The sequence below is a fragment of the Bolinopsis microptera genome, chromosome 9 (genome assembly GCF_026151205.1).
Source record: "Bolinopsis microptera isolate Bmic1 chromosome 9, MBARI_Bmic_1.0, whole genome shotgun sequence".
NCBI lineage: Eukaryota > Metazoa > Ctenophora > Tentaculata > Lobata > Bolinopsidae > Bolinopsis > Bolinopsis microptera.
In genome coordinates, this window is record NC_087080.1 from 16,151,771 (window position 1) to 16,166,944 (window position 15,174).

Genomic DNA, 15,174 nt, shown 5'->3' on the forward strand with positions numbered 1-15,174 from the left:
AATTTTATTGATTTTGAAAATGAGTATGGGTATTTTTTTGTGAAACTTGATTTCGAGATAGCCAGTTGACCAACAAACTAAGACCAGTGACCGAACTTTTGAGGGGGTCCCGGACCCCTACCGCCAAACGGTGCCCGCGGGGCAGCCACGCCCATATTTAGCCAAATAACCTTGAACATGTTCAAAAACCCAGGTTTATGGTGCTCTACTTGTAGCTAATGGTCTCCTGAACTTGTTTGTGAAATTTCATCAAGATTGGACAAAAAATGACTGAGTTATGAGCCAAAATCCATATGCCCATATTTTGGCATACGCACCAAATTTGGTAGATTTCGTCCCATAAATTGGTCAAATATCAATATTTTTGAACATATTCTCTGTAAGTTATAGCTTTACATATGTTTGAATGTGGATACTAAGGCGAAAAGACTACAAAAAATGAACTAAATTGCCCGTATCTTGGTTCGCGATATTCGCGGAATTGATCTCATTAAAATTGTAACAACTCAATCAGTTTTTAAAATTTTTGCATGAAATTTTCGGAATCGACTCGAAATCGCATTTCCACCTTATTTTGAGAACGGATTTTCGATTTAGGCCTCCAAAAATATTTGGCGGCCAAATTCTGAATTTTGCTGAGCATATAGTTACCACTGTTACTATAGCTTTTGGCCCATAGATTGATCAAATTCCAATATTTATGAATATATAATAACATAAACGAAAGAGCACCTAACGAGGCTCAGCAAAGTGGGCCTATCCGACCGTTTGGCATCATAACGTGACAAACAGTAAAGCTTGATAGGCCGGTGTATTGTCATCACTGCGGAGCACATGTCCTATCATCGTCCATAGGGCCTTCTCCAGTCTCCACGGATGAGACTAACTTTATAAGAAAGGTACACCTAAACTACATATTGTCTGTGATATAGCTCAAATCAGTCGAAAATCATTATATACTGTAGCTGTGCTATACATCATTATCTGAGATAAAACTGTTCTAAAAGCAACTGGAACAAAATCTTAAAAATATTTACAAACTAGGGAAGGGAAATAAATCTAAAAGACAGATCTGAGTATAAAACATAATGAATGAATGTATTTACAGACTATTGAAGACTATTAAAGAGAACATATCTTGTGTATTAGTGAGGTATAACAGCTAGATATAAATATAGGTAGATACATTAGCAGCCTATATCTACCGTTACAGTTCGCTATTACACGTCATACTCCATATACTACTATACTGGAGTAACAATATCTGTACTCAATACACTAAGTTATTGTCTCTATAATCAGTGCCTACCTGGTAACTTTAGTTCCTTGTTCTTAGCGATACACACTATAATACCTTATCGGACCTTATTTGGACGGACATTACTTGAACGCTGGAGGCCCTAGCGTTCATCTTAATGTCCATTCAAATAAAGTCCGTTCATATTATGTCCGTCCAAGTTAAAGTCCGTTGAAATTTTTTCAAAAATTTTTCCATTTCGAACTTTTTGTCCAGAATATGACAACTTTGAGAACTTGATTGTGCCGTAAGTTAACGATGGAAAGGTTCTCCTTGGTCTGCCGGAGGCACAGAAAATTCTACTAGTATATAATGTTTTCAAGGGTCACTTGGCGGAAAAAAGTCAACGAAATTATGGCACTCAACAATATAGTTCATGAACTAGTCCCCGCCAACATGACAAACTTGTTCCAGCCTCTAGATATTACGGTAAATCGTGTTTCCAAGGACATTGTCCGACGTTGTTATAGTTCATATTACTCAGGGGAGGTAATGGAACAGTGCTAGGAAAGCTTTATGTTAAGGTTAACCTTAAGTTGTCTAAGATAAAACCACTTCACGCCGAATGGTTTGTAAAAGTTAACACTGAAATGCAGGACCGGGGTAGTTTGATAAAAAAGGTTTCAATAAAGCTAGAAATCACTGATGCTTTAAGCATGGACTATTTCATGCACGAAAACCCATTTGATGAAGATGATATGTGATATTAGACACTGATCATGTACATATATTTTAACATTTTTACTGCTCAATGACTGCTTTTCTTACTTACTGTATAAAAAATGGATTTAAAAATCATTTGCTGAAATTTAAAAAACGTCAAAAAAATTGAAAAAAATTCGGATTTTTGATGGTTTTGAATGCCTTCGAGCGTTCATATTAATGTCCGTTCATAATTATGTCCGTTTATGTAATGTCCGTCCAAATAAGGTCCGATAAGGTATATACTACTCAGGGAGTGTCTGTGTACCTACCTAGGGACTGTGAAGCCGGATGGTTTTTAAGTGTTCAGTAGCTGTGTAATTAGTAACGGTTTTTGAGAAGTAGTATTAGTGCTTCTTTAATCTTCATTCTCATTTTTACATCGTAAAAACAATGTTGCGATCGTTATTTCTGGCTTTAACAAGTGCTAAATGTCTACTAGTTTACTAGAGCAATCATTTACTAGTAGTAGTAATATTAACTAGTAGTAGTAGTAATATTTACTAATCGCTTATTACAGCCGCCGTTTCGTAGACTTGATTAAAAATTGACTGGTTTCTATCATGATTCATAAAGAGCAAACAAGTGCTGGAGTATAAACATTATTATAGGGTCCAACGCTGCGTCACTCTATTACGGCTGTTTATCAACGTGCAGTATTTATTATTTATAATAATTACTCAAGTTCTTTTCGCCTTTACCCCTGCTACTTTGTTAGGAAACCTACTTCCTGGGGGACTTCAAGACTAGTAACTTGGTGAGCAGCAGTTCCTACTATTATTATTCAATGTTAGGTATCTGGGTTCTTTTGCCATTTGCGATAGTCTAAGCGCTAGTTGGCGCCTGATCGCGCCATCTGGCGCTATCTAGTGCTAGTTACTCAGTTAGCGCCAGCTATGCGACATTGTCAAATGTGCGTTTTATGTGTCCCACGTAGTTAACTAGTTGTATACACACAATATACCATTGAAATTTTTTGGCTGCGTCGAATATAGTATTTTGACCAGTATGAAGAAGTAAAAAATTGGCCAAGAAAATAAGAACTTAAGGTCCCGAAATGACCACTACTTTGGGCTTAGCCGGGTTCCTGCTAGTATACCTAACATATCATTATCAGGAGAACGATTGATTATTTCCTTTTGTTCTAAGCTCTATACGATGCCCTTAACATCAGCTGAAAAACACTGCAGCTATCTATATATATATATATTTCTTAGAATGAAGTTACCTGGGGATCCCAGGCTATTATGTTTATAAACATAAAGATTCGGCGGAATGATGCGCCGCCCAGTAAAGAATGAAGGTGATCATCATATTATTCCTCACGTTATAGACGACCTGAAAGCCAGATAGTAATTATATATCGACTACCTGAACTTATCAATAGACAGCTGAACAAAAGCCGTGCTCATTGTTATAGTGCACATTTGTCTGTGGATCGTTAGTAGGTGGTCCTTCTTTTTCTTGTGGACGTTTTTTCCTAGACACGACTTTAAACATTTCGCTTGTTAAAATTAGTTGCTGGTTTGATAACAAAAGGAAGAGTGGCGTAACGTTACTGATCAGTTGTATAATGTATATAGTTATATATAGTTGTATTTATAGCATACGCATACAAGTGGTTTGTATTTTTATCAATAACTTCTTTACGCATAGTTAGTCGTTAGTTAGGACTCTATTCTCTCTATGATTCTCTCTGTGGATTTTCTCTATAATAATTAATTTTAAAATAAATCCACGCGTATCAACATGAAATAAATCCACGCGTATCAACATGAACAAGTTGTAGGAGAATCGTTATTTTGAATTAACTAATTATGTTAATAATATTGATCAATTATCAATCTTTACATTCTTATATTTTTGCTTATCACCATTTGAAGATAAGTTTCTCGCATTTCACTTCTTCTTGAGGCTTGTTCCTGGGACTATGGAAAAGACATTTCTGCACATAATAATGACTAATTAGTTCCCAGATGGTTCTATAATTACTAAAAGAGCTATTCACGCGAATAAAAGTTGAAGTTTTGTATCGATAATTGTTCATCGAGCAACGTGAACGGAATTAAATAAGACAATAGAAATACACCTGGAAACTCCTGTGGCATGATAACATGCAACGCTTTATATAATCAACTCTATATACTGCTATCATTTCCATTATCAGTTTCTATGATAATGCCGATTGCCGCTCCCAATTATTCTATGTCAATTGTTGTTAGTTCTTTAAAATCTCGGTTTTTAATTTCAATCTTTTCTTTCTTATCACGTTTTGTGTGGTAACATAATGACAGGTAGTACTAGTAGTAGCAGTATATTGTAGACAGGTAGTACTAGCTCTTTGTTTTGCTTTCTACTTTATAGGGCAAAATGCATTTCTTGAGTTTTTAATAAAACATACAAAATACGATCAACATTAATAAATGATAGCACTAATAGTAAAACTACATTTCCCTGCTCTTTGTTTTGCTTTCTACTTTATAGGGCAAAATGCATTTCTTGAGTTTTTAATAAAACATACAAAATACGAACAACATTAATAAATGATAGCATTAATAGTAAAACTACATTTCCCTGCTCTTTGTTTTGCTTTCTACTTTATATACTTTATACAGCTCTTTGTTTTGCTTTCTACTTTATAGTAGTACTAATACTTTTAAGGGCTCTATTAATAATTGGGAAGTTCTTATCCACCACACAGAGAGTATTTTAATAATTGGTAAGTTCTACTTATAGGAATCTAATCTAATCTGTACTTACAGTACACTATGTTGTACACGCAATGGTAGACATAGTTGATTGCCTCTGAAAGGTCTTACTATATTATATAAAGCATTATATAAAGCATGGATACTAAAGTATTGATTAGGCAATTATTATTATGGATATTTACTAGCAGTATTACTTTGTTCATGCTACTACTACTAGTAGTAGTAGTAGTAGTAGTAGTAGTAGTAGTAGTAGTAGTAGTAGTAGTAGTAGTAGTAGTAGTAGTAGTAGTAGTAGTAGTAGTAGTAGTAGTAGTAGTAGTAGTAGTAGTAGTAGTAGTAGTAGTAGTAGTGGTAGTAGTAGTAGTAGTAGTAGTAGTAGTAGTAGTAGTAGTAGTAGTAGTAGTAGTAGTAGTAGTAGTAGTAGTAGTAGTAGTAGTAGTAGTAGTAGTAGTAGTAGTAGTAGTAGTAGTAGTACAAGATCATGTTAAAGGCTGTTGAAAAGTTTTTGATCCAGTTTTTCGAGCATATGTTAAAATCTTAAAGTCTACTGTATTTAAAATATCAGGATAATAATAATAATCATATTTTATACATTATTCATATTTTATACATTGTGTGCATATATTTATATTTGATTGTAATTAAAGATTTTAAGGTGTTAGTGCCGAGTAATGCCTTTGGGTAGTGCTTCTCAATCAATCAAGCTTTGTTACCATTACAAGTACAAGCTTTTCAGTCCTGTTCTATTTGACTCCTGAAAACTTTCGTAATGTTTGATATTCCTCAAAATGTTCTGGAAAGGTCTGTGAGGATGGGACTGTATTCCGAATAGGATACGTTCCCCGGGCTTCTCGGACACTGGGAGTATTTACAGTAACACACCGGACAAACATCGCTGAGGGAAGTGCTTTTGTGAACACATTTGCAGGTGGAACAGAGTCTCTGGGGACTGGAGTGCCGACACTTGCACGTGCTACACAGCTCCTCCTCGTGCAGTTTACTGACAGGGCTGGAGGATCTGGGGAGGGATTCTAGGTACCCTGCAAGTGCAGTCGTTAATTAACTAATATAGATAGTACCCTGCAAGTGCAGTCGTTAATTAACTAATATAGATAGCACCCTGCAAGTGCAGTCGTTAATTAACTAATATAGATAGTACCCTGCAAGTGCAGTCGTTAATTAACTAATATAGATAGTACCCTGCAAGTGCAGTCGTTAATTAACTAATATAGATAGTACCCTGCAAGTGCAGTCGTTAATTAACTAATATAGATAGTACCCTGCAAGTGCAGTCGTTAATTAGCTAATATGGATAGTACCCTGCAAGTGCAGTCGTTAATTAGCTAATATGGATAGTACCCTGCAAGTGCAGTCGTTAATTAACTAATATAGATAGCACCCTGCAAGTGCGGTCGTTAATTAACTAATATAGATAGCACCCTGCAAATGCAGTCGTTAATTAACTAATATAGATAGGACCCTGCAAGTGCAGTCGTTAATTAACTAATATAGATAGTACCCTGCAAATGCAGTCGTTAATTAACTAATATAGATAGTACCCTGCAAGTGCAGTCGTTAATTAACTAATATAGATAGTACCCTGCAAGTGCAGTCGTTAATTAACTAATATAGATAGTACCCTGCAAGTGCAGTCGTTAATTAACTAATATAGATAGTACCCTGCAAGTGCAGTCGTTAATTAACTAATATAGATAGTACCCTGCAAGTGCAGTCGTTTATTAGCTAATATGGATAGTACCCTGCAAGTGCAGTCGTTAATTAACTAATATAGATAGTACCCTGCAAATGCAGTCGTTAATTAACTAATATAGATAGTACCCTGCAAGTGCAGTCGTTAATTAACTAATATAGATAGTACCCTGCAAGTGCAGTCGTTAATTAACTAATATAGATAGCACCCTGCAAATGCAGTCGTTAATTAACTAATATAGATAGCACCCTGCAAGTGCAGTCGTTAATTAACTAATATAGATAGGACCCTGCAAGTGCAGTCGTTAATTAACTAATATAGATAGTACCCTGCAAGTGCAGTCGTTAATTAGCTAATATGGATAGTACCCTGCAAGTGCAGTCGTTAATTAACTAATATAGATAGTACCCTGCAAGTGCAGTCGTTAATTAACTAATATAGATAGTACCCTGCAAGTGCAGTCGTTAATTAGCTAATATGGATAGTACCCTGCAAGTGCAGTCGTTAATTAACTAATATAGATAGTACCCTGCAAATGCAGTCGTTAATTAACTAATATAGATAGTACCCTGCAAGTGCAGTCGTTAATCAACTAATATAGATAGTACCCTGCAAGTGCAGTCGTTAATTAACTAATATAGATAGCACCCTGCAAATGCAGTCGTTAATTAACTAATATAGATAGTACCCTGCAAGTGCAGTCGTTAATTAACTAATATAGATAGTACCCTGCAAATGCAGTCGTTAATTAACTAATATAGATAGCACCCTGCAAGTGCAGTCGTTAATTAACTAATATAGATAGTACCCTGCAAGTGCAGTCGTTAATTAACTAATATAGATAGCACCCTGCAAATGCAGTCGTTAATTAACTAATATAGATAGCACCCTGCAAGTGCAGTCGTTAATTAACTAATATAGATAGCACCCTGCTGTATATTGCAACTATTTGCGTACTTCTGTAGACCCACCTGTTCCAGCTAAAGAGCAGTGGAGATCCTGTTTTTCCATCTCCAATCGTAACTTGTCCCTTCTCAATGACTTGTTTTCCTCCCTCAACTTACTTTTCTCTTTTTCTACTTCTCTAAATCTTTTTTCGGCTCTGTCTGATAATTATATATATTATTAAAAATAGGAAATTGGATGGTATCATTAATATGGAGCAGTGTGTCTAATTCTATTGCTTATGTTAATAAATAAGCACTCCTCTTATCAATAATAAGAATTAAGGATAGTAAGGTTGTGAAAACTTATTAAAAAGATACTATCAAATCTTGATTTTCTCACGAATATTATCTTTATGGCTTATAATAAATATATCCATACAAATTAAATTATTTTCAGGGAGCCGTATTCATAAACCAGCCAATTTTAATTAATTTTAATAATCCCGAGCAGGGGGTAAGGGGTTCATCCTGAGCATTAACGGTTTACCAACCATATAAGGTATTCAAGGTTGTATTTTCCGTGCTCAGCGCATCTATCTTACGGTTGAGCTCATCAATAACATCCAAACTTGTGGAGTGCCAATAACTCTTACTGTCTAGCAAACCTGCGGGTTGTTACAATAACTTTTACTGTCTAGCAAACCTGCGGGTTGTTACAATAACTTTTACTGTCTAGCAAACCTGCGGGTTGTTACAATAACTTTTACTGTCTAGCAAACCTGCGGGTTGTTACAATAAATCTTACTGTCTAGCAAACCTGCGGGTTGTTACAATAACTTTTACTGTCTAACAAACCTGCGAGTTGTTACAATAACTTTTACTGTCTAGCAAACCTGCGGGTTGTTACAATAACTTTTACTGTCTAGCAAACCTGCGGGTTGTTACAATAACTCTTACTGTCTAGCAAACCTGCGGGTTGTTACAATAACTCTTACTGTCTAGCAAACCTGTGGGTTGTTACAATAACTCTTACTGCCTAGCAAACCTGCGGGTTGTTACAATAACTCTTACTGTCTAACAAACCTGCGGGTTGTTACAATAACTCTTACTGTCTACCAAACCTGCGGGTTGTTACAATAACTCTTACTGTCTAGCAAACCTGCGGGTTGTTACAATAACTCTTACTGTCTAGCAAACCTGCGGGTTGTTACAATAACTTTTACTGTCTAGCAAACCTGCGGGTTGTTACAATAACTTTTACTGTCTAGCAAACCTGCGGGTTGTTACAATAAATCTTACTGTCTAGCAAACCTGCGGGTTGTTACAATAACTTTTACTGTCTAGCAAACCTGCGGGTTGTTACAATAAATCTTACTGTCTAGCAAACCTGCGGGTTGTTACAATAACTCTTACTGTCTAGCAAACCTGCGGGTTGTTACAATAACTCTTACTGTCTAACAAACCTGCGGGTTGTTACAATAACTCTTACTGTCTAACAAACCTGCGGGTTGTTACAATAACTCTTACTGTCTAACAAACCTGCGGGTTGTTACAATAACTCTTACTGTCTAACAAACCTGCGGGTTGTTACAATAACTCTTACTGTCTAGCAAACCTGCGGGTTGTTACAATAACTCTTACTGCCTAGCAAACCTGCGGGTTGTTACAATAACTCTTACTGTCTAACAAACCTGCGGGTTGTTACAATAACTCTTACTGTCTACCAAACCTGCGGGTTGTTACAATAACTCTTACTGTCTAGCAAACCTGCGGGTTGTTACAATAACTCTTACTGTCTAGCAAACCTGCGGGTTGTTACAATAACTTTTACTGTCTAGCAAACCTGCGGGTTGTTACAAATTTAATCAGTTTACAATATCCCCAATATTGCTATTAAAACACTATTGCTACTACTACTAATATTGCTATTACAGCACTACTGCTACTAGTAACAGCACTACTAGTAACACTACTACTGTAGTAGTGTTACTACTAGTGAGTAATACTAATATTATTGGGTCAGCACTAGAACTCACGTGATTCAGTCCGTGCCTCCTCCAAGCTGTTTTCCAATCTCCTCTTTTCACTTTCCCACATGATCTTCTCCACCCGGAGGTCTCTGTTTTCTTGCTCTACTCGCATTAAATTGTGCTCTAATCTTTCTATACAAAATGGTATGGTATTAACTGCCACATAGTTTACAATTAAGCCATTTATGTTAAACTTTTTTTCATAATATTTAAATTGTCTATTATTATCACTACTACTACTAGTCGCAGGAACCCGTGATACTATTAGTAGTATATCTATATCTATATTGACATGTGTTCATACAGTGGAGTGCTATCTTACTATATACAGGGGGGGGGGCAGAAGTCAGTACCCATACGTTACAGGGGGGGGCAGAAGTCAGGTACCCGGGGGGGGGGGGGGGGCAGAAGTTAGGGAACATGTTAGAGACTCCATTGTAACATATTGCAATAGGTCATTTAATCCGGAATATAATCTGAAAAGATAGTGCAAAACGGATTTAATATGACGAAGTTATCAAGCAGTTTGTTTATCTCGTTAGCAAAATTGATTGGGTACTCAAGGATTACCCAATTACGACACCGTAATTGGGCTCTCTGCACGATTCCCATAATGCGCATATAGCCTCAACCCAATCACCTGATCACACGTAATGAACAAACTCGTTATGCTTCATATCTCGGTCATCTGAGAAGCTAGAACTCTCATTTTTCAGGACAAACGTAATTTAAATGGCCAAACACCATTCCATAACATTTGGCTCGATCCGACTATCCAAAAGTCTTTTATCAGAGAAAATAAGAGAAATGTTAAAACAGTGTAAACAGTATCAAGTAGAGGAAGTTAAACTGGAGGACTTGATGAAGGGATAGGGATGTGCTTGCTAAACAACTAGTGCGTTCCTTAATAAGGAATCCTTATACACAATTATTAGAAATATGCACATGTTAATGCATATCAGTCAGATCTGATCGGTCTGCAGGACAGGCTTCTTGATTCTCAAAAAAGGGTTATTGAAGCTCAGTACTGGAGAGCATTCAGTTTGATGAAGATTTTACAGATGATCTCTCAAAAACAGTTCATGACTCAATCAGCTGGATTAAGAAAACGTACAGCAGCCAGTTTACAAGTTGCGAGCTGTCTCGGCCCTGTCTTCTCGTAGGAAACTCTTCAGACAGTAGCTAAACAGCTTGTAGTAGAGGAGGAGCTAAGTAGAAACATTGTGTTTCAATATCTTGACGAAAGCCCAGAATCGAAGCTAGTCGTTCGGGGAAGAAGATTAAAAGATCAGTACGTCCTGCTAAGGTAACTTTATCCAGCTGGTTCATTGTATAGCGATATCAGTAAAGTTAAGGGAACTTCGCAATTCTGAAAAGCACAAGACAATCTTCCTGTCACCCGATCGCACAGCAGAACAGAGAGCCGAACATGGCGAACTTGTGCAGTTGTGCTCAAGAATAAAGCAGTTGCAGAGCCCAACCGGCGACACTATTATATAAAGGGAGGGCAGATATATAACGTAGACTAGCCAGTAGACTAGCCAGTAGACTAGCCAGTAGACTAGCCAGTAGACTAGCCGGTAGACTAGCCAGTAGACTAGCCAATAGACTAGCCAGTAGACTAGCCAGTAGACTAGCCAATAGACTAGCCAGTAGACTAGCCAGTAGACTAGCCAGTAGACTAGCCAGTAGACTAGCCAATAAACTAGCCAGTAGACTAGCCAGTAGACTAGCCAGTAGACTAGCCAGTAGACTAGCCGGTAGACTAGCCAGTAGACTAGCCAGTAGACTAGCCAGTAGACTAGCCGGTAGACTAGCCAGTAGACTAGCCAGTAGACTAGCCAGTAGACTAGCCAATAAACTAGCCAGTAGACTAGCCAGTAGACTAGCCAGTAGACTAGCCAGTAGACTAGCCGGTAGACTAGCCAGTAGACTAGCCAGTAGACTAGCCAGTAGACTAGCCGGTAGACTAGCCGGTAGACTAGCCAGTAGACTAGCCAGTAGACTAGCCAGTAAACTAGCCAGTAGACTAGCCAGTAAACTAGCCAGTAGACTAGCCAGTAGACTAGCCAGTAGACTAGCCAGTAGACTAGCCAGTAGACTAGCCAGTAGACTAGCCAGTAGACTAGCCGGTAGACTAGCCGGTAGACTAGCCAGTAGACTAGCCAGTAGACTAGCCAGTAAACTAGCCAGTAGACTAGCCAGTAAACTAGCCAGTAGACTAGCCAGTAGACTAGCCAGTAGACTAGCCAGTAGACTAGCCAGTAGACTAGCCAGTAGACTAGCCAGTAGACTAGCCAGTAGACTAGCCAGTAGACTAGCCAGTAGAGTAGCCAGTAGACTAGCCAGTAGACTAGCCAGTAGACTAGCCAGTAGACTAGCCAATAGACTAGCCAGTAGACTAGCCAGTAGACTAGCCAGTAGACTAGCCAGTAAACTAGCCAGTAGACTAGCCAGTAGACTAGCCAGTAGACTAGCCAGTAGACTAGCCGGTAGACTAGCCAGTAGACTAGCCGGTAGACTAGCCAGTAGACTAGCCGGTAGACTAGCCAGTAGACTAGCCAGTAGACTAGCCAGTAGACTAACCAGTAAACTAGCCAGTAGACTAGCCAGTAAACTAGCCAGTAGACTAGCCAGTAGACTAGCCAGTAGACTAGCCAGTAGACTAGCCGGTAGACTAGCCAGTAGACTAGCCGGTAGACTAGCCAGTAGACTAGCCGGTAGACTAGCCAGTAGACTAGCCAGTAGACTAGCCGGTAGACTAGCCAGTAGACTAGCCAGTAGACTAGCCGGTAGACTAGCCGGTAGACTAGCCAGTAGACTAGCCGGTAGACTAGCCAGTAGACTAGCCGGTAGACTAGCCAGTAGACTAGCCGGTAGACTAGCCAGTAGACTAGCCAGTAGACTAGCCAGTAGACTAGCCGGTAGACTAGCCAGTAGACTAGCCGGTAGACTAGCCAGTAGACTAGCCGGTAGACTAGCCAGTAGACTAGCCGGTAGACTAGCCAGTAGACTAGCCGGTAGACTAGCCAGTAGACTAACCAGTAGACTAGCCAGTAGACTAGCCGGTAGACTAGCCAGTAGACTAGCCGGTAGACTAGCCAGTAGACTAGCCAGTAGACTAGCCAGTAGACTAGCCGGTAGACTAGCCAGTAGACTAGCCGGTAGACTAGCCAGTAGACTAGCCGGTAGACTAGCCAGTAGACTAGCCGGTAGACTAGCCAGTAGAATAGCCAGTAGACTAGCCAGTAGACTAGCCAGTAGACTAGCCAGTAGACTAGCCAGTAGACTAGCCAGTAGACTAGCCAGTAGACTAGCCAGTAGACTAGCCAGTAGACTAGCCAGTAGACTAGCCAGTAGACTAGCCAGTAGACTAGCCAGTAGACTAGCCAGTAGACTAGCCAGTAGACTAGCCAGTAGACTAGCCAGTAGACTAGCCAGTAGACTAGCCAGTAGACTAGCCAGTAGACTAGCCAGTAGACTAGCTAGTAGAATAGCCAGTAGACTAGCCAGTAGACTAGCCAGTAGACTAGCCAGTAGATGTAAAATGTACTGGACAGTTTTAAACTAGATCTAAATGTAAACTCACAAAAATGCAATAATCATTAAGCATAATGTTGTAGTGTATTTCTAAAAGTCTAAAGACAGAGTGTTGCATGGTGGTACTATTGCTAGATGCATCAATACGACAATGAATGCTACTAAATTTGCTATTGTGTTTCGGATCTGCCACCCGGAGCATAGGTCCGGGCACAACAGGGGGGCAGCTTTAGTCCCATTATTGGGGGGGGGGGGGGGGGGGGGGGGGCAGCTGTATCACCATTATTGGGGGGCAGCTTTAGTCTCATTATTGGGGGGGCAGCTGTAGTCCCATTATTGGGGGGCAGCTGTAGTCCCATTATTGGGGGGCAGCTGTAGTCCCATTATTGGGGGGCAGCTGTAGTCCCATTATTGGGGGGGGGGCAGCTGTATCACCATTATTGGGGGGGCAGCTGTAGTCCCATTATTGGGGGGGGGGGGGGGGGGGGCAGCTGTATCACCATTATTGGGGGGCAGCTGTACTCCCATTATTGGGGGGGGGGGGGGGCAGCTGATTCACCATTATTGGGGGGCAGCTGTAGTCCCATTATTGGGGGGGGGGGGGGCAGCTGTATCACCATTATTGGGGGTAGCTATAGGGGGGGGGGGTTGCAGTAGTGCCATTATTATATTATATTATTAGCATTAATATAAGACTTTAACGTTAATTGGATAACAGATCAATTAGCAGTTTGCTGAAGCTTTCACCTATTATTTTTTCTAGAGATTCCTTTTCCATTTTAAGGTCGTTTATCATATCCCTGCACTCTTCCATAACTGTTTCACTTTTTGAGACATTCAGTTTTAGTTTATTGACGCAACCTGACAGACGAATTTTAAGACTAAGCTGTACTATGAAACCAATCGAAATCTTCTCAATTGCAGGAATTTGAAATGCTTGGATTAAAAACTGTTTGTAGGGCAAACCTTCTAGCCGAATATTTTCGACCTCACCATAAGTCAAATTATTTTGCAGCTCGGCAATTTTTTCGATGAGCCTTTTTATTAGGTCATCCTGGCTGTTCTTTAGGTTAACTTCCTGAGACAAAGAATGAATAACAAAACACGTAACATAGTTCAGACATAGTAGTAGCTAGTAGTAGCACTATCTGTACTAACTGTCAAAATTACAGGCTGGTTTCATCTAATATCTAGATAAGTTACAAGAATTAGTTACCTTATTTTGTGTCACATCGTTGCAAATACACTGATCAGACTCGACACTGTTAGAATGTTTCTCTCCCTGTTGTTCGGGAACTGGGTGTATCTCTCCCTGTTGTTCGGGAACTGGGTGTTTCTCTCCCTGTTGTTCGGGAACTGGGTGTTTCTCTCCCTGTTGTTCGGGAACTGGGTGACTCTCTTCCTGTTGTTCGGGAACTGCGTGTATCTTTGGTTCAGGTTCTTGAGTTTCAGACTTTGGTTCCTCGTCCTTGCTCTCATTCAAACCCCCTGCCTCTTCTATAGCTGACAAATCCCAAGACTCGTCCAGTTTCTTGGGCTTGAAATTCGTACTTTTCATTTCTTCAATGAGTGTTGGCTTGGCTGTGTTTCTTCCAGCCGCATAAGTCCTAGATAAGTAGAATGTTAAACCTACACCCTTATAACCGCTGGCTATATATTTATATACTACTTAACATCAAACAAAAGTGAATCTAGATGAATATTGAATAACACGTGAGCAGACAATGTTATCCAATATGTTTACTCTCTGTAATGGTTTTTGCAAGGACTCACCAGAAAGTTTGAGCGGACGCGAATTTTACTGGATCTATGGAAGACACTCGCCGTGTGGGCATTTCTCTGTTTAACAATTACACACAAAACTTAGAAAATCACGAAAGATAAGACTAAACTAGTGCTGAGTATAAACAGATACTGAAACTGTTCTATTAATAGATTAACGCTCTGTTGCTATACGACGCAAATACAAATCCCAGTGTGTCGCTAATCCAACATAATAAGGATTTAATTAGGACCGGGCACACAAGGACCGGGCACACAATGGGGCTCCTGTGCAATAAAATAATTGTATAATTTAATTCTGGGGAATACGACTAACTATCGATTGTAAGAATACATTTAAATTTGCAGGGGGTGCCACCTTAAACCGATCATATCGTCCTATGCTATATAGAGGGGGGTGCCACCTTAAACCGATCATATATAGAAATAATATAGAAATAAAGTCATGGGTTCCTCACCACTTAATAAATTCCAAACCTGATAGATGAAGAGATAAGCGATAGGGTAGTAGTAC

The 15,174-nt window shown here is 39.3% G+C and overlaps 1 protein-coding gene across 1 annotated transcript; it reads right to left on the bottom strand.

Annotated features, from left to right (window-relative positions):
• Nucleotides 1-5,470: 5,470 nt before the first annotated feature.
• Nucleotides 5,471-14,753, bottom strand: LOC134820544 (involucrin-like). Its single transcript, XM_063830977.1, has 8 exons — nt 14,652-14,753; nt 14,095-14,485; nt 13,845-13,956; nt 13,626-13,739; nt 9,345-9,470; nt 7,860-7,973; nt 7,393-7,527; nt 5,471-5,750 (listed from the first exon to the last, which is right to left on the bottom strand). The coding sequence occupies exons 1-8, from the start codon at nt 14,711-14,713 to the stop codon at nt 5,494-5,496; spliced, it is 1,311 nt and encodes a 436-aa protein (XP_063687047.1). The 5' UTR covers nt 14,714-14,753; the 3' UTR covers nt 5,471-5,493.
• Nucleotides 14,754-15,174: the final 421 nt, after the last annotated feature.